Genomic DNA, 22,591 nt, shown 5'->3' on the forward strand with positions numbered 1-22,591 from the left:
GGACACCCAACACCCTGGATACAAACAATCACAACTACAGGCATCATTTCATAGTGAAAGAATATAAAAGAGCGGTTCTATGTTTCAGCCTATATTCAGGAGAGAGAGTGACACAATGCTGCAGGCAGGTTTTAGCAGTAGTGATAAGTAAGTAGCCATAATAGAGATGTAAATATAAGGAGTCTTTTCAAGATCAATAGGAACATGGTTAATATCACTCATTGGTCCTTCCTGGTGTTGAGATGTATTTAGATGCATTTAGGAGGGTTCGATCTTACAAAATGTGCTACGCTTTCTACTGGTTTGCCTAACCATGTTCACCTGCACCAAATATAATCTCAGATGTAGTGGGATGAGCTAAGTCCTACCCCCTCTGCAGTTTCATTATACTAGTCATGAGTCTCTTGAGTGCAGTTCGTTTGAGGTGTACAGAGCACTGATAACTGAAATGTTGGGTTAAAGAGAATTATGACCAGGCACTTACTGCAAAAGTGTGAGAACACTGGAGGTATTCTCACTCCTATTCCCCATGGGTCCTCTGCGCAGATGGGCAGGGAAAAGCCATTGCTCGTGGATCCTGACCCTAGGTGTGGACAAGCGAGGGAGGATCACCTGCGTGGAGGGTCTTTGGGGAGTGAGATGCTCTAGGGAGAGACATGGTGTCCCCCTTTTCCTACTAATTACCAAACAAATTCTTCCCCTGCCTTTATAGGCTATTGTGAGTCAACTCCCCTGACTTCCCCATATGTGACTACTAACAGTACTGGGACGAAGAAGAGGCCTGCTGAGAGATGTAGAGGTCGGGCATGTCCCCTTAATGACTGCCAGGTATGGCTGATTGTACATTCACACCTGCAGTCAGTTTAAGGACTTCAAGTGTATAAAAGAAGGCCCAATCACATATTGTCAGGAGAGGCAGTGACAGTGAAGCAGAAGCAGAGATTACAAGAGAAGCAGCAGGGAGCTGTAAGTGTGAAGCATGCCAACAGTCCACGGGAGTGCAGCCCTGGAGCTGGGGCTGCATGGAACCAAACAAACACTCGAAGTGGAGCCGTGCAGGGAGGCTGTACCTTTTTCTTCTGTTCGAAGTGCTAATTCTCCTGGCCCCAGAAGCCGACCCCTGAGTGCCTGAGGGGCAGAAGGTGGAGCCTGGAGGCGAAGAACAGAAGGCCGAGAGATCTGCACTGCAGGAACTTCTAAAGAAGCAACAAGTGAGTTTCTATGAAAACGGAAACCCGGTATGCGACTGTTTTAACTTAAGCGAAGGATTACTTTGTAGCAGAGTGGTTGCGTGCATAATAAGACACATTCGCAAAGGTCTCTGATCCAAATCCTTGTTAACTATTGAACAATTAAGAATAACCTTGTAGCGGAGTGGTCACCTATACATGAAAGCACATTTGCTGAGCACATTATAAAAAGAAAAGTTATCTACAAAGATCTAAAACAAGGAGATGAACTGAATGAAACCTTTAACAATTATTGAATTGCGAACCGAATGAAAAGCTTATCAAACATATCTACATGCTTTTTGAATACTGAATTGAATTGAAACCAACATATGTTGAACTTTAAAGTGAACAGAACTTTAACAATACAGGTGAACCCAATTTATGTCGAGCTCCAGTGGGAAAGGAACTTTGGAGATGAACTTTAACAAGTGAACCAAAGGAAAGTATATTAAACAGAGTGGAAGAAATTGTAAATCATAAAATATACTTGAAAAAAGGAACTGAAAAATAAGATGACAACATTGAGAGTGAATGTTGGTGAAGGGAACCCCGAGGATTAACCTATTTATTGACTAGAATAGCGAGTCTCAAGGTATTTTGTGTTTTGGAACTTGGGGAAGGGAATCCCGAATATTGGTTAACTCTATATCATCCTGAACGAACTTAAGGCAATCCTGAGATTTTTGTTGGAACTGTTTGATACTTGGGGAAGGGAGCTGAAAGAAAGCTGTGAGCTGGACAGAGCACTGAACTTTGTGTTGAACACTCTTGTTGTTTGCTAACATCCCCACACATTGTATAGATTAGTTGTGAGGGCAAGTGTAGGTTTTGGACAAAGACAGATTCCTAACTTGAACTCTTAGACTTGTTTTGCTTGGGAAATCCCACCATAGTGAAGGGCAAGATATGCCTTTTTTTCCATCCCGATTGTTTAGTTAATAAAGTTTTATTTCTAATTCAGAATCTGTTGTCTGTGTCTTACTCAATGATGCCTTCACAAATGTCAATAGGAGGTCCTATTAATTAACTAATTTAACTACCAAAATGCAAACCTTAATTCTTGCTTCTTTTAAGTTCTCCTCTGCAGCTGTTAGATCTCCTCGAAGCTGAAGAACAGCTTGGTCACGACTGGTCACCTGAAAAGGTACATGATCATATCGAAAATCATCTTTCACGTTAAGGAAACCGTCACAAGAGAAACTAACAAGCAACCCAAAGCAAGCAACCTCACACAACCTCACAAAAGCAACCCTCACATATGAGTCTTAACTTACACAAAGCGTACAGTTTCACAAATGTAACATTTTCTACAGAAACTGGTTGCTTAAACATACAACAAACATCACCATGTAAACGGTTCTATGTCATGGATTTGATTTTTGTAGGTCGATTATTTTCGGCCGATTTTAGGTGGCCTAGAAAAATTGAAATAATGACATTTATGATTCTCCCCCTGAGCCCTCCTCCCTCAGCACTGCCGCCATCCCTCCCCTCCCAAACCCCCCCAAAATGCACACAAACACATACACGTACACACCACACAAACACACACACTCAAACTTACCCGACCTTCCTCGTGGCTGCTTCCATGTCCTGGCGTGCCTGTCAGCCCTTAGGCACATTCGGGTGTGTCGCAGGGGATGGCAGTTCGATTTAGAAAGACCGCTCTGTGTGGTCAAAGAGCAGTCTTTCTACATCGGTTTCTTTTTGTTGAGTTTGTTTTAAAAAGGTCTATTGACCTAATACCATGTAAACACATGTTATAACATCCATATTATTAACTGGCCCATAGAATTATAATCAATCTAAATAATTCCACTGTGTCGGTTAGAAGAAAAGGGGCTCCAGGCCAGGAAGTACAAGAGTCACTCACTTTAGTGAATACTATACTCCCAAGCCGTAGTCCTCTTTCCCAAAATCTAGAGGTTATCCAGCCTGCAAGTTCTGGACCGGACATGGCTCACAAAAACTTACATAGCTAAAGGAGAGCCAAAGTGTGTGAAATTATAAATTACTCAGCGTAGTGACTAACATACTCCTAGTCCCTGTTCCTCCATACTGTATGGGGGTCCCTCGCTAGGGATGGGAGACGGAACCTTTTTCACCAGAAAAATCATCCTCCCCTTTAAATTTAGATGTGCGTGGGGGCGAGGCCCGGGGCGCATGCGCTCCCCTGACTCTGCCCACCAGTGCCACTCCTCAGTCCCCTTTGACGCGTTGACAATATTAACATTGCCTGATTACACCAGTTTTATTAGGGGGGAGGATGGTGGCAAGTATGGCGGAATATAGACTATGGACTAGGAGTATGTTAGTCACTACGGTGAGTAACGTATAATTACTCCTACGTTCCGTCCCCTTTCCTCCATACTGTATGGGCGAGTACAACTGAATGTAGCCCCAGGGTGGAGAGGTGCTCTCTTAAGAAAACAAGTTCCTTAACACTGCCTGACCAAATGCTCCGTCTGGCCTGGAGCTGGCATCCAAGCAGTAGTGCTTTCAGAAGGGCCGAGGCCATAGCTCATGTAGCCGCCTTGCTGATAATCAGCCACTGGACGTGTCTCTGGAAAGCAACCGCTGTGGCTTTAGCTCCGATTGCGTGGGCTTGCATATTTGCTGGAAGAGGTTTGTGCTGCCCCTCGTACGCCTCCTTGATGGCTGTAACCATCCACCTTGCTATGGAAGCCTTGGAGGCTTGACAGCCAGGTTTTGACTCACCAGAGGTGACAAAGAGGGTGTCCGATTTGCGGAAGTTCATGGTCCTGTCCAGGTAATATCTCAGCACACGCCTCACGTCCAGACAGTGCAATACCATCAGAGCGTCATCCTTGGGGTCCACGAAGAAAATTGGTAGCACTATCTCCTCAATTAGGTGAAAAGAGGATACCACCTTCGGTAAGAATGTGGGGTGAGTTCTAAGCGCTTATGAAAAGTAGTATAAGGCTCTGAAGCCACCAGCGCCTGGATTTCACTGATTCAGCGTGCCGGGGTAAGACCCACTAGGAGGGTTGTCTTAATGGTGACTAGCCCGATGTTCACGGATGCCATAGGTTCGAATGGTTTATGCGCCAGGGCGCCCAAGACCACATTTACGTCCAACACTGGGTCTGGTTTCTAGATAGGCGGATACAGCCTGGTCAGGCCTGCCAAGTGTCTTTTAACCACCGGATTAGAGGCGAGAAATACTTCCTCCTCCGAGTTCCTGTAGGCTCCAATGGCCGCCAGATAGGTGTGGCATGTGTGTACATGCACCCACGGGTGTGCAAGAAAAGCAGGGAAGGATAGCACGTCCTCCAACGTGCAGGTCAATGGATCAATCTGCTTTGATTCCGCCCAGTGACAAAACCTGGTCCACATGCTTTTGTACTGGCTCCTGGTAGCATCGCTCCTAGCCCCCTATATAATGTCTAGGTTAGCTTGTGACAGATGCAGATGCCTCAGTGTGACTTGTTCAGGAGCCACGCTGCAAGGGCCAACTTCTGGGGGGGGGGGGGGGTGGATGTGGATGAACATGCCTCTGTGCTGAGAGAGTAGGTGTACTTGGCCCAGCGGAAGGTGCACCGGGGCCTGATCCGACAGGGTGAGTAGTTCCGAGAACCATGGCCTTGATGGCCACCACAGAGATTTCAGGATGATACGGAGGTGCCGGGCCTCCCTGATCTTGCAGATTACTGTGTGAATCAGGGGAGTGGGAGGTAAGGCATACGCATTCATGTTGTTCCACTGGAACTGCATCGCGTCGCCCAGAGAACCCCTGCCCTGTCCCTGCCAGGAAGCAAACTGAGGGCACCTCCTGTAGGACCAGGTGGTGAAGAGATCCACCTGATGACACCACTTGTTGAAGATCCCCTGAATGACCTGTTCATCCAACTGCCATTCGTAGTTGTCCGCACCCAGCCTGTTGAGTCTGTCCGCCTCTAGGTTGGACTTAGCCGGGAGGTGAATTGCTGTCATGTGCATGTTCTTTACCAGAGCCCACTCCCAAATGTTGACTGCTAGAGTGCATAGGGGAGAAGACCTGGTGCCACCCTGCTTGTTGATGTAATACATACTGGTGGAGCTGTCAGTTTGAATGAGGCTCGCTTTGCCACTGATCATTGGAAGGAAGGCTTTAAGAGCGAGCCAGATGGTAATTAACTCAAGCTAGTTGATGGAGCCGCCTGCTCCTGCCGGGACCATACCCCATGGACACTGGCTGCCCAAGGTAGCTCCCCAGCCCTCCAGGGATGAGTCTGTGGTGATGGTGACCTGAGGTGCTGTAGAACAGAAGCGCCTGCCTATCCACAGGTTGTTGTCCGTGCTCCACCAGACCAGGTCCTGGTGGAGATGATGTGGGATGCTGACTTGCTCCACCTGTGAACCCCTCTCTTGACTCCAGGAGGCTGCGAAGTGCAACTGCAGTCACCTCATTTTGAGCCTTGTATGTGGCACTGCCGGGAGACATGCCGCCATGATGCCCAAGAGGTGTTGGTACCACCATGCTGAGATCACTGCTTTGCTTTGAAAATGCCCCATGATCCTCTTGATACCCAAGATCTTGTCCACCGAGGAGAGAATCCTCTCAGAGCTTGTATTCCAGGCCCAGGAAGGATAGACTCTGCATGGGCACCAACTGTGACTTCTTGAGATTGATGGAAAATCAGAGCTTGCGAAGTGTATCCATGAGGGCGGAGGCAGTATACTGGACTGCCTCCAGAGACTTTGCCCCGACTAGCCAGTCTAGATATGGGTAGATGTGATGTCCCTGCGCCCTGAATAGGGAGCTGCAACAGCGTTCATCAGCCTTGTAAAGACCCTGGGGGGCGAAGTGAGGCCAAAGGGTATAACCTTGTATTGGAAGCAAAAACCCATGATCCTGAACCTCAGGAAGGACCGATGGGGTTGTCAGATCAGGACGTGTAGGTAGGCATCCTTCTGATCCAGGGAGCACACCCAGTCTCCGCACAAAATGTCTCCGCGATTAGGAGGTAACCATCTTGAACTTTTGGAGAGGAAGGGAAAGGTTCAAGATGGAAAGGTCCAACACAACTCTAAGGCCAGCCTGGTTCTTTTTGTGTATGGTGGAAATTCTTGACTAGAAGCCCAAACCCCACTGAGAGGATGGCACTTCCTCCACTGCCTGACTCGCTACGAGGAAGCGTATTTCCGCCAACAGAGTTGCTGTACCAATCTGTGGGAGCAGAGGAGAGGAGAGAGGAGAAGGAGGGGTAGGGAGCCGGAAGCCCGTGGATTCTATGGAGAGGATCCATGGGTCTGTGAACCTTGTCCGCCAGTGGTGAACGTGAAGGGCAAGCCTGCCCTCCACCAGAGACGCGTGGATCCGGATGTGTGTCACAATTTCTTGCCCTCTGAGGCTAGGGCTGAGGAGGGGGACTGGAAAAAGCCCTTGTGAGCCACCTTGTGCGGCTTGCGCCTGTGCTGGCTCAGGTATCTGTCCGGTTGTCTGGACTGTCTCTCTTGGAAGCCCCTGAAGCCTCTTAATGATCGAACCTTGTCTGAGCGCTGGTGCACTTGGCTATACGTGTAGGGGTGGACTTGGTGAAGCACGATAAAGACTTAGCAGACTGCAAGCTAGTCTTTCTCTTATTGAGTTCCTCGTCCGTTGTTGAATGGAACAGATCACCCCTCTCGAAAGGAAGGTCCAGTATACGTTCCTGGATGTCAGGGTTAAAATAATAATAATAATAATTTGGCATTTATATAGCGCTACGAACCCTCAGGTATCTGAGCGCTGCTTATTATTACCCACGGTGTGTGGTGCTCATTTATCGACCTCGGAAGGATGAAACGCTGAGTTTGGCGCTGCCGGGATTCGAACCTGCGTTCGCAGGCTCTGCACTGATGTCAAAGCGAGCGCTCTACTCGCTGTGCCACTTGACCGGTTGAACTTAGTTGCCCTTAGTCAAGCTGTCCGTCTCATGTTGATAGCAATACAGATAGCACAACCAGAGGTATCAATGTGAGCCATTGTCGACTCCATTTTGTCCTGTGCCACTATTTTGGCTTCAGCCAGCCTGCATTGAAGCGAGCCTGGCTCTGCACAGGGAGTTCAGGTAAGAAGTCTGCAATCTCCCGCCAGAGTCTCTGGTTGACCGCCTCCAGCATGGCATCCGCATTGGTCTGGCGCAGATGGAGTGGCATTTGAATAAATGGTCTTTCCAAAAGCCTCCAGGATCTTCTCCTCCTTAACCAGGAGTGCGGAGGCTGATGTAGCCGACGACTATTGAGGCTTAGAGTACAGTGATGCTGCCGCTATCACAGATGTGTGGCTGGGGGTGCGCCGACATTAAGAAGGGGTCCCCTTCCATTTGCCTAATTAGCATTTAGACGCCGATTGGTAGGCTGGGTAGAATGTGGCTTGAGCCACCCTTTTTTGGCAAGCGCCACCACGTCCTTCTGCAGTGGGATTCCCATTCTAGACGTGGGGCGTAGAGTGAGAACTTCTGCCAAGACCCCCACCTCCGGTTGTTCCACCTGTGACTGTGGGATCCCCAAATACTCAGCCAGGTCCGCCGGCCATTCATGAAAGGCTTTGGCTGATGAAGGAGTGTCGGGGTCCTCCTCCTCATCTGTGTCCACCATTGTGTCTTGCTGGTCCGGTGCACCCGGAGGAGTGCTGGGCACAGGAAGCTGTGACGTACGTTGTATCAGCGCCGGAAGCTGCTGCGGAGCGTAGACTGGGCTACCATGACTGGGAAAGGCATGGAAGCAGGTGTCGTAGGGAATGGCGCGGGTGCCTGGGTCTGCGCTGGACCGAGAGGAGCTGGACCCAAAGGCAGCGTGGCCGTGGGTGCTAGCTGCTGTACCAAAGGGATCATGTCCCGGATCACATCCCTAAGGATGGTACCCATCTGTGGGGACCTCATAAGAGCTAAGAACTTCTCAAAGAACCTGCCTTCACAGGCCGGAGTAGTGATTGATGAAATAGGCATATGTGAGGGGCCCTGAGGTTGCAGAGACCTAGGCGTGCCCTGTCTCGCTGTATGGGGCGAGGTGTATCTGCCCTGCGAAGTCGATGGGTATGCTGTGGGCCAAGTACCATGCATTGACCAATCCCACCTGGAAACTCGCCCCCCTACCTGGTCCCCAAAGGGACATGGAGTCGGCGAGCTGCCATTTTGTCTGGCCCACCGGCCATTTTGTCTTGTCGAATGCCACATGCCTGCATCGTGGTATTGCTGCGCTAGGCCTGGCTTCCTCAAGTATGTGGAGCGGTGGAAGTTGGGGCTTACCCTGCACCTCAGGACGGGGCCTTGTAGGCGGAGTGCCCTCGGCTGTAGAGCGGTAGTGCTGCGTACAGGCGCCCCCTCAGACATCAGTCCGGTGTTAGGGCATAGCCCCTCGGGTTGAGACCCGGTAATAGAACATTGCACTCTCTCAGCGCAATCACCGGTAGGATCTTGCGACCCCTCGACCTGGTGGCTGGTAGCTGGAGCAGCCTCAGTGCTTGTGCTGGTTGTAGGACCTGTTAGGTCCCTACTGCTAGTAAGCTTCTTGGAAAAGGAGTCGTCTTTGCGGGGAGCGGAGGAGAACAATGCACCTACCTTGGGCCTGGTCTTCTGCTTCACAAATGCTTTTAGGTCCTCTGGGGGTGAGCTTCCGACAAGCTCCCTCCACCTGGCTAGGGCCAGGGGAGGCAGAGGGTGTGGGGTTCAGACGTTGGGAAGGGTCCCTCGCAGGCTGGGCACCTGTTGGAGCCCGCCATTGTCGACATGCGCCAGGGAGGAGCGTGGCGCCAGAGGACAAAGCGGCACCTGACAATTGAAAGAGAAAAAAATAATACAAAAGTACTTCTACAGGGAGGAGCACGTGGAGTTACTAGGCCAGAGGCCTAACCCAGGAATGCTGGTGAAAGCGGTCCGTTCCCGTCGACGCGGAAAAGAGGACTGAGGAGTGGCGGCGGAGTCAGGGGCGCGCATGCTCCCAGGTCTGCACCCTCACGCGCATCTAAATTTAAAGGGGGAAGATTATTTTTCTGGTGAAAAAGGTTCTGTCTCCTGCCCCTAACGGGGGACATCCATACAGTATGGAGGAAAGAGGACAGGACTCCTCAGTCCCGCCATGCCAGTCATTTTCTCATTGGGCTAGTGTATGGACCGTTTTTAGTTGGGACGCTGCATGCGGGTAAAAAGACCAAGGATTAGAAGCATAGCTGTCTTCTGAATTTAGTAACTCAAAATCTCAGAATTAATTCTATGGTCTGCCACATTTCCTCCATATTCATTAGAAATTCACCAAACAGGAGTATGTGAAAATATAGAGGGCATGTTGTAGAAACAATATTCTATTTAGCCTAACCAAAGAGGTTTTTGAGGACTTCCTGGCTGAGCTATGCATCAACCATAGAGCTTGTGCCTAGTCAGAAGGCATATGAAAAACCACACACAGATACCACACAAATAATGTTTCCTTAAGCTCTGCTCCTAGTGCTTCGGGCTCACTTTTCTTACAACAAATTAATTTTACCTTTTAATGTCCAAATTCCTGCCACTTCATGGGATTGTACAATCAATTAGTTAGGCCCTAGTAACTAAATGCATAGTTCTATCTATATTCCTTTTTTTTCAGTTGTCAATCAATGTTTACTTACACAACACCAAGTGGTCTGTAGAGTGTTGCTAAAGGGATACTTTGATGAGCAACGTGTGCAATGAGGTGTCTTTCCCAATTTAATCAAAGAAATATACAATGTGTGCAGTCTAGTGTGCATTACCAAAGTGAAACACTACTCCTGAGGTCCCTTGTCAGTGGTGTAGAGCCTACCTTGGGTTCCAGCGTATGTCCTAGAGACCCCGAATCGCCCCACTCCCAGCTTCACTTAGTTCAGTTTGTGCATAGGGTTTACCTTATTTGCTGATCTACACATGGATGGTGGCAAATATTGACGTGATTTTGGTAAGCTCAGTTACGATGTGCGGACGTAGCCCAAATCAAAAGAGCCACCCCACAGCTGGATGCTGAAAGTAAATATCAAAGACTAATGAGGTGAAGAGACCCACATCTACCTCTTGTTGTGCAGTCTTGTGCTTTTCCTTTAGGATAGTCAGCTCCATCTCTAGCCGCTGTTTGTCGGAATTTGCTTCCGAGATCTGACTTGCACACTTGAACAGCTCCTCTTTAACACCTTCAAGTTCCACCTTCTGTTTTTCCATCTGCTCCTCTCTCTGAGTAATCTGTGCACAGAAGGAGAAGCATGTCAGCAAATTAAAAGTAGCACAAATGATTTCTGGGATAGACCCCACTCATCTAGGTTAAGTGCACAAGAGGTAGGCCACTGTTTTAATCGTATTAATGATTTGTGGCCCATTTTTCATGAAACTCATAACTTATTTCCAAAGATTATTTCTTAATGCAGGTACAATATAACAATCCAGTTATTATGTAAATAATAATGGTTGATGGAGGGGTTGATTTCCATTAATCCATCAAATGGCACTAAAGGGACCAAGAAGCTGGAAAAGGGGATGGATAGCAGGATGGTCTCTAGAACCTGTGCATTCCCTACTCTTCCCTGCTTTCCAGAGAAGAGCGGATTGATACTACTCTGCACCCTGTCCCATCCACAATGGACTAATTCCCAGCTGTTATCAGGTCCCAGCTTCTGATACCACGGTGGCTGAAGATTAACCCCACTGACCACTAAAAAGGTTGTGAACTCCACGAGTTTTAGTGACTACCGTTGAGCTTACAACCTCGGGGGATTCGGGGGAGGGGTAGTGTACAAAACAAAAAAAGAACATGTATTCGATGTACTCTGTTCCTGGATGATTCTTCAACTGATAAACGAAGACCTGAAACCAAATACACAAGGTGAATTACTTGCTTCTTACCTCCTGCTCTTCCACCTCTTCCTGTTGAACTACTCCCCACTGGTTACTTGTGTGCCTCTGGCTTAGAGCTTGGAGGCACCTCTGGACCCTTCTCTATCTTCACTGAGCTGTCTGTTCCGTACTTTAATTCTTCATGAAGGACTAGTTCTAATATTCTCTGGATGGCCTTCATACTCAGCTCGACTGTTTATTTTGTAATAGTATCACCAGCTTTGACCTAAGTATTTCCCTTTAATTCTGTCTGTCTGGTATTTACTTTTGTTTTCACAGGTTTAAAGGAACCTATGCCTAGCACTGACTTAAATGTCTTTTAGTTTGTCTTTTTTCTTTTGGAAAGATATTTTATGCCGAGCCCCCCTTGTGTAAAAATGTTTTGCCAAGCCCCCCTTCAGTAAAAATATTGCTGCTGGGCCCCCTAGATGTAATTTCTGCTTATATGTTCTAGACAAATCAGTTACTGTACTCCTATTTTGGAAGAGTTTTGGGACACCCTTTGGGCCCCACCGAGGGGGGCCAGCCCCACAGTTGGAAGACCACTGCTATACAGTTTGATTGCTCAGTTTCTTGAACAGCTTCTAATTATTACTGCTGCACTGCTTCTACCGCTGCTCAGCCGCGCACTGCGTTTTTTGTAGCCTGCTAGGTAAATTGATACTGCACAGCAACGCTTGTTTTCTTCTTGAAAACGGTCACTCTTGAATTCACTGCTCCGTCCCGCTTGCTTATCACAATTGCTTTGTCTCTGCTTCCAGCGCTGCATGCTTTCACCGCCTTCGTAACCGCTGCATCTCTGTACTCTTCTTCGGACACGTTGCATTGTCTAGATACCAATTGAGCGATGCAATGTCATTACGCTTGCGCACGCACCAGAGGTTCTTTTCTCAAGTGACTAGGCCTCTACGCGATCACAAACACTGCGCATATGTTCGGAAGTAGGTAACGAGTTCCCGCAACCTTGGATCTTCCGAGTTACCTGCTTCCACCTAGTTTTTCACTACCTTAAATACAGCTCTAAACACTATTTACAAGTTGACAACTAAATTGGCACATGGTTACATTCCTTTTGAGATTTATTATGAGATTAATTCAATTCGTCTTTGGCTGTGAAAACAAATTATTAGTGGAGATCTTAAATGCTGTGACCTGCTCCGTTCGTGTCTTGAATGAAAGGGAGTTTAGAACTCCAAAAAACATTCCAAGCTGCCTTTCTTTAGATTTCAACCAATCAGATTCAATGAAAGTTTCCTCTATCTTGGAAAGGGGCGGTTCCAGTCTCCTGATGATGCTTCCGTTAAGGAAACAGGTTGACTCATAAAACACTCACACAACACTCATAACAGGCAAAACACCTCTCAACCTTATGCACCACCTTCCCTGGAGTATTTTCCCTGGAGGGCTCTGACAGTACTCTTCACCCCACCCCCTTCCACCCATCCAATACGGTCCTGTTCCAGTGCCTGGCTTCCCAGCATTCCTATGATGGAAACTCTTCACCAATCTAGGGGTGTGCACTTCCTTCGCCAATTCCCACAACCTCTCCTCTGGATCAAAACCCCTCCAATCCACCAAATATTGCAAACTCCCCCAGCCTTCCGTGCATGAGAAATCCCCTGCACCTCATACTCATCTCCTGCTCTTTCCGTAAAAGGTGGCACAGGACTTTCTTGTAACCTAGTCTTCTGTAAAAATGGCTTCAATAAACTAACGTGAAACATAGGATGGATCTTTAACCCCTGCAGTAATGTTAATTTCACTGTCCCTGGGGGAAAAACTCTTTCTACCTTGAATGGTCCAATAAAGCGTGGGCTAAACTTATTCCTCACCTTCAAGGTTATGTTCTTGGTAGATAACTAGACTGAATTGCCTGCCTGATATTTTGGAGCAACCCTACGTCTTAAATATGCAAACCTCTTTTCACTCATCTTACTTTCGGTAAGGCTTGCACAGCCCTTTTCAAATTCTCTCCCATAATCTTAAGCCTACCCTCCACCTCCGGAACCTCAACCTCTTCCAAAATGATCTCCCCTAGAAAATTAGGATGAAGAGAAGATTCCAGATCTGCACCTAAAGTTTTCACTTGTGGGAGTGTTTGTATTTTGCAGCCTTTCAATGGTCCAGCTAGCATATCTAGAATATGATTTAGCACCTGCTTGGGAAAAAAGCTAAGATTAAGAGCTCCGTTTTGGAGCAGTTGGGGCTCATCCAGTGCGTACACATCCGAATCTTGACAATCTTGTAGATACAAGTAAGATTGGCTACATCGCTTGAGTAATGCGGACCAAGCTCAAATAACAGCTGTGTACCGTCAGCGTAGTTGGTGAAGTACACTGCAATCTCTGTTATGAGATCACACAGTGGCTTTGTGTAGGTGTTAAATAATGTTGGTGACAAGGAGACACCCTGAGGTACTCTGCAAGATATAGGGTCGGAAACTGAAGCAGCGAACCGTGGACCTTCGATTACTTAAAAACAAGCAGATCCAGCATACAGTATTCTGCGAGCTATTGCCTACTGATACAATGGTGTTCAGGAGCCCCTCATGGTCCAGGATAACGACAGTTGCTGATCGGTCCAATAACACAAAAAGCCCTGATTTACCTTTAACCATGATATTGAACGTATGCGTCTGGAGGTCTGGCAGGGCACTTTCAGTACTGTGACCGGGTGGAAAAACAGATTGTCTAGTATGTAATATGGCTCGTATGTAATTTGGCAGCAGAGTTTAGATATTCTTGAAACTGAGCAGTAGCTACTTTGTCAATTATTTTCAATAGGAAAAATGTGTTGGTAATTGGCCTAAGGTTCTTAACATCATTTGGGTTAAGTGTTGCTTTTATTAACTAAGGGAGGGACTATAATGTCTTTTAGAGCATCAGGCAAGCCCTTGTAAGAAAAAATGCATTCACAAATCACACCAAAAATGGCGAGAACAATCTTTTGTTTTCTAAAATGATCTTCGAAGGAATGATATCTCCGTGACAGGAAGCAGGGCGCATTTCACCCAAAACCTTTTCCATTTCAGTCAATGAGATGTATTTGAAAGGAAATTCTGAGGGATGTGACATTTGAATAAGATTTCGTTGATTGGTCAGTGAAGAAGTTGTTTAAATCACATTAAGTCGGGGAGGGATCAATGTTTAGCTGATTTTTAATTTTCATGTCGAGCCGTGACGATTTCTTTGGCGAAAGCTTGCTTGATCCTTACACAATCTGATTTAGTTGGAATAGAAGGCTGTGCTAGTGTTTTGGGTTTTTCTAACTTTTTTTCATATTTCAAAGAGTTTCTTGGCGTTATTTTCAGCCTTGTCTGTTTATTGAAATAATTTTTCTTTGCCTCATAAATGGGCAATTTATATGGTTTCTCATAGTTCTTCCAGATTTTTCTTAAAGAGTTAAAGAGCATCTGAGTTGGTTTTCCACCATTCCCATTCTGCCTGCCTCCTCTGCTTATGCACGCCAAGATCTGGTATAAACCACGCATTATGACAAGTGCCACCCCTTCCTATCTTCTTATTCATAAGGGCAATGCAATCTAGCATATGTGTCAAGGAAGATCTATGTGTCGCAGCTAAGACACAGACAGTCAGAGTCTAAGGTAGATGCCAATACACTGTGAATTCATTCCTGTAAGTCCAAAGATTAAATGTTCTTATAATTCCAACTAAGAACACTCATTGGAATATTCATTTTTTTTGGTATTGTAGGGGAGGATTGGTCCAAAAGACCCCCCTCGCCTACATCCCCTCCCCCGGTGAGGGCCATGGCTCGTCAGGCGTCCCCTCCTTACCACCAGGGCCCAGGTGGTGGATGGCTCACCTGCTGAATACATCGCCCAAACCAATTGAGTTTAGCTAGGCCTCAGAAACCATTTTGTCTAATAAAGATGGTGTGAGCCCGGCGCACTGCAGCGCGGCCCCCACCTTTGGAGAGTTTCAATTATCCCTGTGGCCGCAGATCCGCTGAGAGCCTGTTCCCACGAACAAGACGGACATAAGCTAGTGTAAGATACCAACACTAACATTTCACCTTCCGCAGTGTATCGCTGCTCCCAGCATGACCCGGCCAGCAGAGCCTGGGTGGAAAGAGAACTGTAAAATGGACCTTTAATAAAAGCAAAAGTTCCCAAACACTAATAACAAAACTACCTGCGATGGAAGCATTCTCTCCACAACCCCTTTACTAAGAAGCCTGTAAAATGTATGGATATGGCAGAATGTGTGTTCATATGGTATAAGCAATGAAGCACCCACACCACTGCAGTTATGTACAAATAGTAAAAGCGTCCCGGGGGGTTATTTGTTATGCGTATCATTGAAAAGATTACACCCCACGGTCCCGCGCCATTACCAAACTAATGCTGCTAGAGTGCAGAAAAAGACAAATGCAACCATATTGAGGGCTCATGTAAAGGGTGCACGAAAATGCACCCTTCATGTGTGTATGTCCAAGCCCCTTATGTGCCACTACCGTCACGTATAGTGGCGAGTCGTTTCTATGCGCTCCACCAACCTCACTACTACCTCACTTACTGCAAATGTATATGCATATAACAAAATGTTGTAGTTGTTAAAACACAGTGTACTAATAATGTGCTCGGACTGGCTATATTTGAGAAGCATTAGCAATGTCAAAATGTGAGCTTCGGAATGACTAAATTAGTATTGTATATTATTTGAATGTTTATGATGCTTTCACCTAAAATCGGCAACACATGAGGAAGACACCTTTGTGAGTATATGCAAGGCCATTCCCCCTCCCTCCCAGCGAAGCCTGCCAGACGAGAGAGCAGAGGCCCGCACCGCGCTGCTCCACCTCCCCCAACTCGGCTGGAGCCGCTTCAAAGATTTGTAGGTCCCTCTGCAGCACCCAAGGCCACGGCCCGCCACCTGTATTATTTACAGCCCAGCAGTAAACCTCCGCCTGAAAACACAAATCCAGAGGTGCCCTCTCTGAAGCCCCACGACCCACCGGATCACCTTAGGTTAATGGCCCCTGTAAAATTAGGACACCCAATATTATGGCAACATTACAGCAACACATTCATAATGACTTCTAACAAGACAGGATGACATGTACCGCCTGTCCCATGCCTTGAGACCCAGCCCCACGACCTATGGTACCCGGTCAACAGGACATTGGTAACCATGTACTGATGAATCGCCATCAAACCCCTCTCGAGGTGCATTCCTCCTGTGTTGCGTTAACCTGTAGAATAACCTATTGGAAGATTTACTAAAGAAGATAATATTGCAAATGACTGAATGACTGCAGTGTGCATGGCCTAGGGCAAAGAAGCCAGGAAAAAGACATTCATCTCTGACACTGGCCACAGTGGCACAACGACACCGCCCGGATGAACCCAGCTGACCCGCCAGGCCCAGCCCGACCCACGAGGCTGACCAGTGACGTCCTCTAGCCACGGCCAACCACATCACAGCAGCACCTATAGCTAGTCGTCGCCACCCAATCCCACTGAATTTGTGCCCCCTATAGTGTGTAGGTTCTGATGACGTTTTTTGTAAATATATACACCTGTCTTTGCTATTGTCAGACAGAGCGCTCTCGGAGTTTGCAGAGTTCTTTGCATGCCCTATTCTGATTGATAAACTCCCATTTACGCTCACCCGCACTTTGTCTTGGCCTTATTCCCATCCTGGGAGAGTCCATCATTGTCTCTCATTGCGGGGAGGATCGTGCTGGTTGGGGACGCTTGCCTTCAGTATCTCTTGAAGCAATGTATACGAAACTCAATGAAGGAGTGGTCAGACTAGATACATGGTCTGGTACAGGTAACATCAATGACCGGATTCCATTAAGTCACCCATTCCAAAATGTTCCCCTTGTTGGATGTGAGTTCGCTGTTATGTACTTGGAACCCAATATTGTTAAGATTTTGTTCTAAAAGAACTGTCATTTTCAGTAATATTACCTCACCAACAAATCAGGTCCCCCAAAAATAAGGTTGCAAAGTTCAGTTTATTCAGTGACCTTAGTAATTGCACAATCTTGTCATTGAAATTAGGCATATCCTCGGGAGGACAGCAAAGGGGAACAATGTTAACACAGCTGTTATAGGTGGTATTTAGCTTAAGATGGAGAGTTTTGCAGTCATTGCAAACACTAGGGACTGCGAAAAGTTGATATTCTTTCCTTGCCGGGATGGCAACACCTCTCACATTAGCTTTCTCATGATTATGAGAGAACAAAACATACCCCTCCGGTGTTGCTAGGTCAATTTTGGGCCCACTAGAATCTTGAAGTCAAATCTCGGCCAGACATAGTATACTGATGTCATTGTCCACTATATAATCATGGATATCTATAGGATGTCTATTCAGAGACCTGGTGTTAAAAAATGCGGCTTTAATGGCTTGTCATTTGTTCCATTCGAAGAAGAAAACTGCTTAACACTATGATTGATTTGAGCTACTTTAAGTTGAGTCAAGATTGAATTGGCAGTTTGCATATCAAGCCTAGTGGATTTCAAAACTGCAAGTTTACTATTAAGTTTCTCAACTTGCTTAACTCTGAAGGCGGTGTAATCTTTTTCTGTAGCTAATGTGATGGGTGTATTTATATTGTCATTTGACAAAAGTTAATTGGTTTCATCACTAGCAATGATAAGGTGAGGATGGTCATTACTGGGGCTGTTGTTGGGGTGGGCTGGGTTGAGTGGACCAATGAAATGGGCTGGCCTCCCTATCCTTCCCCAAACCCCCAACTGATGGGATGGCTTTGACCAGACATTACGATTTGTGGTATTTAAGAGGAAACACTGTACATAAACTCAGTTCGGTCACTGGAATTTTCAGAAGAGCAGCTTTACATACATGCTGCAGTATTTCCTGCCATAGGTGCAATTTAAGGACCGGATTTGGCCAAACTGGCTGAATGATGAGTCCTGGGCTCTTATGGCTTGGCTTTTTTGCATGTAGACGGCCATCATGGGCACCTCTGTCCTCCTGCTTGAACCACTTGTGTGCCTCGTAAGGCCTTCCATCCTGGGACCATCTCCAGACCGATTTACTGCCGCTTTCCACAGTTTACTACACAAGGTGTCCGCCTTGGTACTAGTTGCTGCCTTCATCTGTAAGGGTGTTGAGACCACAACACCTCATCTGATCTGCTCTCCAGGGCCATCCTGGAATGCCCCTACCATAGTCTTCATTGGACCATCTTCTACTAATAGGCAACCTTTTTTGTCTGAGCTGTCAGAACCTGCTTTGCATGGTACCAACAGCATTCTGGAGTCAGTCGCTTCTGCTTCAGGCTTGAGGGTTTAGTCTTGTAGGAAGGCTGTGTTGTTCCTTCTTCTTGGTCATTTTAGTCATTGGCCTGGGGTTGAAGTCCCTGGGATGTTGCATCCTGCAAACAGCACCTCAAAAATAAGCCCAGGTGCTTACTGGGTTATTGTGACTTCCTGGAATGGACTTACTGGAAGAAAACACTTCAGTACTTACCTATGGATCCTGACGTGGTGGGTTATTCGAGATACTGACCCTCAGTGGTCCCAGTGGTCCGGGTTCCAGACTATTTGCAGTTGGGTCTGAACGACAATGGTTGGAATTGGGGCTTGTCCAGCTGAGCTGCATCTTCTTATGGGGCTCCTGGTTCTTGAACCAGTCTCAACTTTTAAGGTCTTCAATGGCGTTGTTTATTGCCAAATCTGCACCTGTGGCATACAACTTGGGAGTTACCTGCATTCTCCCCATACATGCAGATTTTGTTGACTTTGTCCGATTAAGTTCCATTTACTTTACCTTGATATGATATACGATATGGCATTTATAACGTGCCTATACACAAGTGTTTCAAGGCGCAAACTTTATTTTATGACATTTATATAGCGTGGCCATGGACCCAAGGGCTTGAGGGCGCTACAAGACAAGAACACTCAAAACAAATAAAAAGTCAGTTATCAGAGAATCAGTTAAAAACCAGTCGAAGGATTGAAAAGAGATTAATTAAAAAGGTGAGTCTTTAGCTCCTTCTTAAAAATCTTGAGCGATTCAATACCTCTCAACTCAGAGGGGAGAGAGTGCCAGACCTTAGGCCCAATAGCAGAAAAGGATGAGTTGGCCACCTTCACGGTTCGGCATTTTGGAACAAATAAGAGGTGCTGATTACTAGATCTTAAAGCTCTTGTACTTGTTCTCACCAAGAGAAGCTGTTGTAGATAATCTGGCACATTGCCCCGTCTACATTTTTGGATTATGGCCAGGGTCCCAAACAAAATTCTAGACTCTCCGGGAAGCCAATGCAGAGCATGTCTTGCAAGCGTGACATGATGTCTACGCTTGAGTTTCATAACAAGACTGACAGCGCCATTTTGGCACACTTGGAGTTTATTCCGATCAGTTTTGTCCAGGCCTATTAGGAGACTTGAGCAATAGTCCATTTTCGACCCTATTATTGCTCTAGCAATAGTCTCTGCGTTTTCTTGTGATATGAAGGGTCTTAGGTGAGCTAATAGTTTTATATAACAGGCACAAGACGAGACTAGGCTGCTAACATGTTTCATAGACAGTCACTAATCAAAAGTGACGCCAAGTGTTTTGACTTTTTTAAGTGGGAGGATAGTTTTTCTCCCAGTTGAAAGCCATCATAGCATGGACCAAGTTTATTCTGTATGTGAGACGATCCAATAACTAGGAGCTCAGTTTTAGATTTGTTTAGGGCCAACTTGTTATGGACCATCCAGATTTCGATTATAGTAAAAAACTTTTTGATGGCCAGTTCTTCCAGGCCATGTGAACCAGATAGCGGGATGACACATTGAGTGTCATCCGCTTAGTTGGTAAATATAACATTCTCATGGTCTAACATAGCAAATAAAGGAGCTGTAAAAATGTTGTAGAAGCAGGGAGAAGTACACGCTCCCTGCTGCACCCCACCGGAGATCGTAACAGATTCAGACTCATCCGTGCCACAGAACACCTTACTGTCACGATTATTAAGGAATATTGAGACTCATTTAACTGCAAGAGGAGAAAAATGTGCGACCTCGTGTAACCTGGTGGACATAATCGAATGGTCCACCAGATTGAATGCCACAGAGAGATCAAGCAACATAGGTAGAGATGCCTCATTTCAATCCATGCGGGCCAGTAATTTTGATTTAAGGTCAAGGAGGGTGGTCTCCGTACCAAAGCTGACCAGGAAACCAGATTGGTGATCATTTAGAATGGGATATTGAAACTTTCTACATATTTTATCAAGTACTGCATGCATAAAAGTGCTAAAATGTTTTCTCCTGTTAAAATGATCTTAAACTCATCTTAGCTCTCTGGCGCAGGTGAGTGGTGCTAAGAGACCCTGCCCCATTTTCCATTTAGATGATGTGCAGGACCCTTGCTCCCTGCCCCACCCACGGCCCCACTCCTGAGCCTGTTTCCCCCTTTCAAAAGTGCTTCCCACATCCCGACACTCCCCCAATTCCTGATTCGCTGGTTTCTCAACTCCTGACCCCGAGGGTTAGACCCTCGCGTGTAGCCCCTCTCCGACATCTTAGCTCCCCAGCGCAAGCGAGTGGCACTTAGAGACCCGGACTAATTTTCCATTTAGATGCTGTGCAGGCTCCTTGCCCCCCACCCACAGCCCCTCTCCCGAGCGCGTTTAGGTGGTTGCCATGGCGTAACCCAACCTCCAACTCTGATTGGTCCATAGCCCCATACAATCATCGTGCTAGGGCAGCCCACTGCCCATTGTAGCCATGCGGCAAAGGACCCACAGGCAAAGGACAGCTCCTACAGAGACAGCTCCAGAAAGTATCTGCCGGTGTCTGCCGGGGAAGCTGGCAGCCACCTATCAACAAGTGCCCACCCACACTGCCAAAGCAACCAGCCCAATTAGCCACACTAGCATATTATCCTTTCATTCGCAATCATCCACCGAAAAGCAAATCACAGACCTCCCCCACTGCCATTTGAGTGGACGCATCTCGACATTACCTAAATCTCAAGGCGCAGGAGAGTGCTGTCTTGCAGCTAGTGCCCCCTGTCACTGTGGCGTGTTCCCTTTGATTCCCCTCAAAGCAGCAACCCATTGTGATATCACGCTCTCTGCAGTACTCTTCTGGGTAGTCACCAAAGCATAATCCAACCCAAAACCGTGACCAGACTAGTGGCCCACAAGACATCATCACACTACAGCAACCCACTGCCCATTCCAGCCCCGAAGGTGGAGGAGCCAAGACTGGGGACTAGTCCAGGAGAAGCGGCTCCCAAAAATGGCTGCACGTGTCAGAGGGGAAGCAAGCAGCTGTCACCCAGCAGAGACTAACAAGGTATGTGGAGTGCAGCTGGGGGCTGACAGCAATCACTGCACCCCATTAAACTGAGTCCCCTCTCCTCAACTTATCTTTTTTTAATATTTAGATTTAATTTGTATCCTATAGCTTACCCCCATGTTTAGACCACAGTGGTATGGTAGCCTTCACTCGCATTTAGACCATTATGTTAGCTAGCCAGGCTATAACCAAACCTCAATCTCTTACATACTCTTACCCCCCAACCCCACCACTCCCCCAGGCACTTAGCCTTCCTCCCCTATCAGCCAAAGCCAACTTTCCTCTCACATCTATAAGGTTGGCCGTCTTGTAACCAGTCTTATCTATGTAGAATTGTGAAGTTCAGCATGCACCACATCTAGATAGAATTGTGAGATTTATCATGCGTCACATCTAGATGGAATGGTGAACTTTGGCATGCACAACGTCTAGATGGAATTGTGAAGTTTAGCATGCGCCATGTCTGGATAGAATTGTGAGGCTTGGCGGGTGTCACATTTGGATAGAATTGCTGAGTTTGGCGTGTACCACATCTAGATAGAATTGTGGGGTTTGGCATGCGCCACATCTAAATGGAGTTGTGGGGTTTGGCATGCGTCAGATCTGGACAGAATTGTGAAGTTTCTCACTGTCTACCGTTTGAGAAACCTAGGCCTTTCTCCCACTAGCTAGGAATTCTCAAACCTATGTAAGTCTCTGACTGTCTACTACCTGTGAAACGCAGGCCTTTTCTCATTACCTACCATTTGAGAACCAGAAGGAAATGACTAGGAAGCACAGACCCAGCGGGAAACAACAATCCCAGGCAAGAACCCAAGACCCCTACTCAATCTTCCTAACCAGAGGTTTCCCACATACCGCTAATAAACAGAGGAAACTTAGCTAGGTAAGGTTCCCAAATGGGATGGGCAGAGAGAGAGAGAGAGAGAGAGAGAATTCTCAAACCTATAGTTCGCCACACAGGGCTGGGGAAACACGCCTCCATCAGCCAAGTACACAGACCACTAGAGTAATACAGAGGACAACAGCTATTCCTCAACATCCCTACCAACTAGGCGGTCAAACAAAAATACCAATAACACAGGAAAATCATGGTTGTTGAGCACAGAAACGCAAAGACAAAGAGGTAAGGAAAAATCGCTAAACCAACTCTAAAAGCTCAACTTTCTGCATAAACTCCACGTATAGAAACTCACACAACCACTTCTTTGCACAACAATCTGCACATACTTCACCACATT

The 22,591-nt window shown here is 46.8% G+C and overlaps 1 protein-coding gene across 2 annotated transcripts in view; it reads right to left on the reverse strand.

Annotated features, from left to right (window-relative positions):
* The window catches only part of PMFBP1 (polyamine modulated factor 1 binding protein 1), a 1,360,893-nt gene that overhangs the window by 568,339 nt on the left and 769,963 nt on the right, over positions 1 to 22,591 (reverse strand). For both annotated transcript variants that reach the window (XM_069635509.1, XM_069635508.1), the window contains 2 exons: positions 10,238 to 10,405; positions 2,285 to 2,368 (listed from right to left, as the gene is read on the reverse strand). In XM_069635509.1, the coding sequence (XP_069491610.1) occupies positions 2,285 to 2,368; positions 10,238 to 10,405 (252 nt within the window). The remainder of the gene's footprint in view (positions 1 to 2,284; positions 2,369 to 10,237; positions 10,406 to 22,591) is intronic.

The sequence above is a fragment of the Ambystoma mexicanum genome, chromosome 1q, assembly GCF_040938575.1.
Source record: "Ambystoma mexicanum isolate Mex_15411 chromosome 1q, UKY_AmexF1_1, whole genome shotgun sequence".
Lineage (NCBI taxonomy): Eukaryota > Metazoa > Chordata > Amphibia > Caudata > Ambystomatidae > Ambystoma > Ambystoma mexicanum.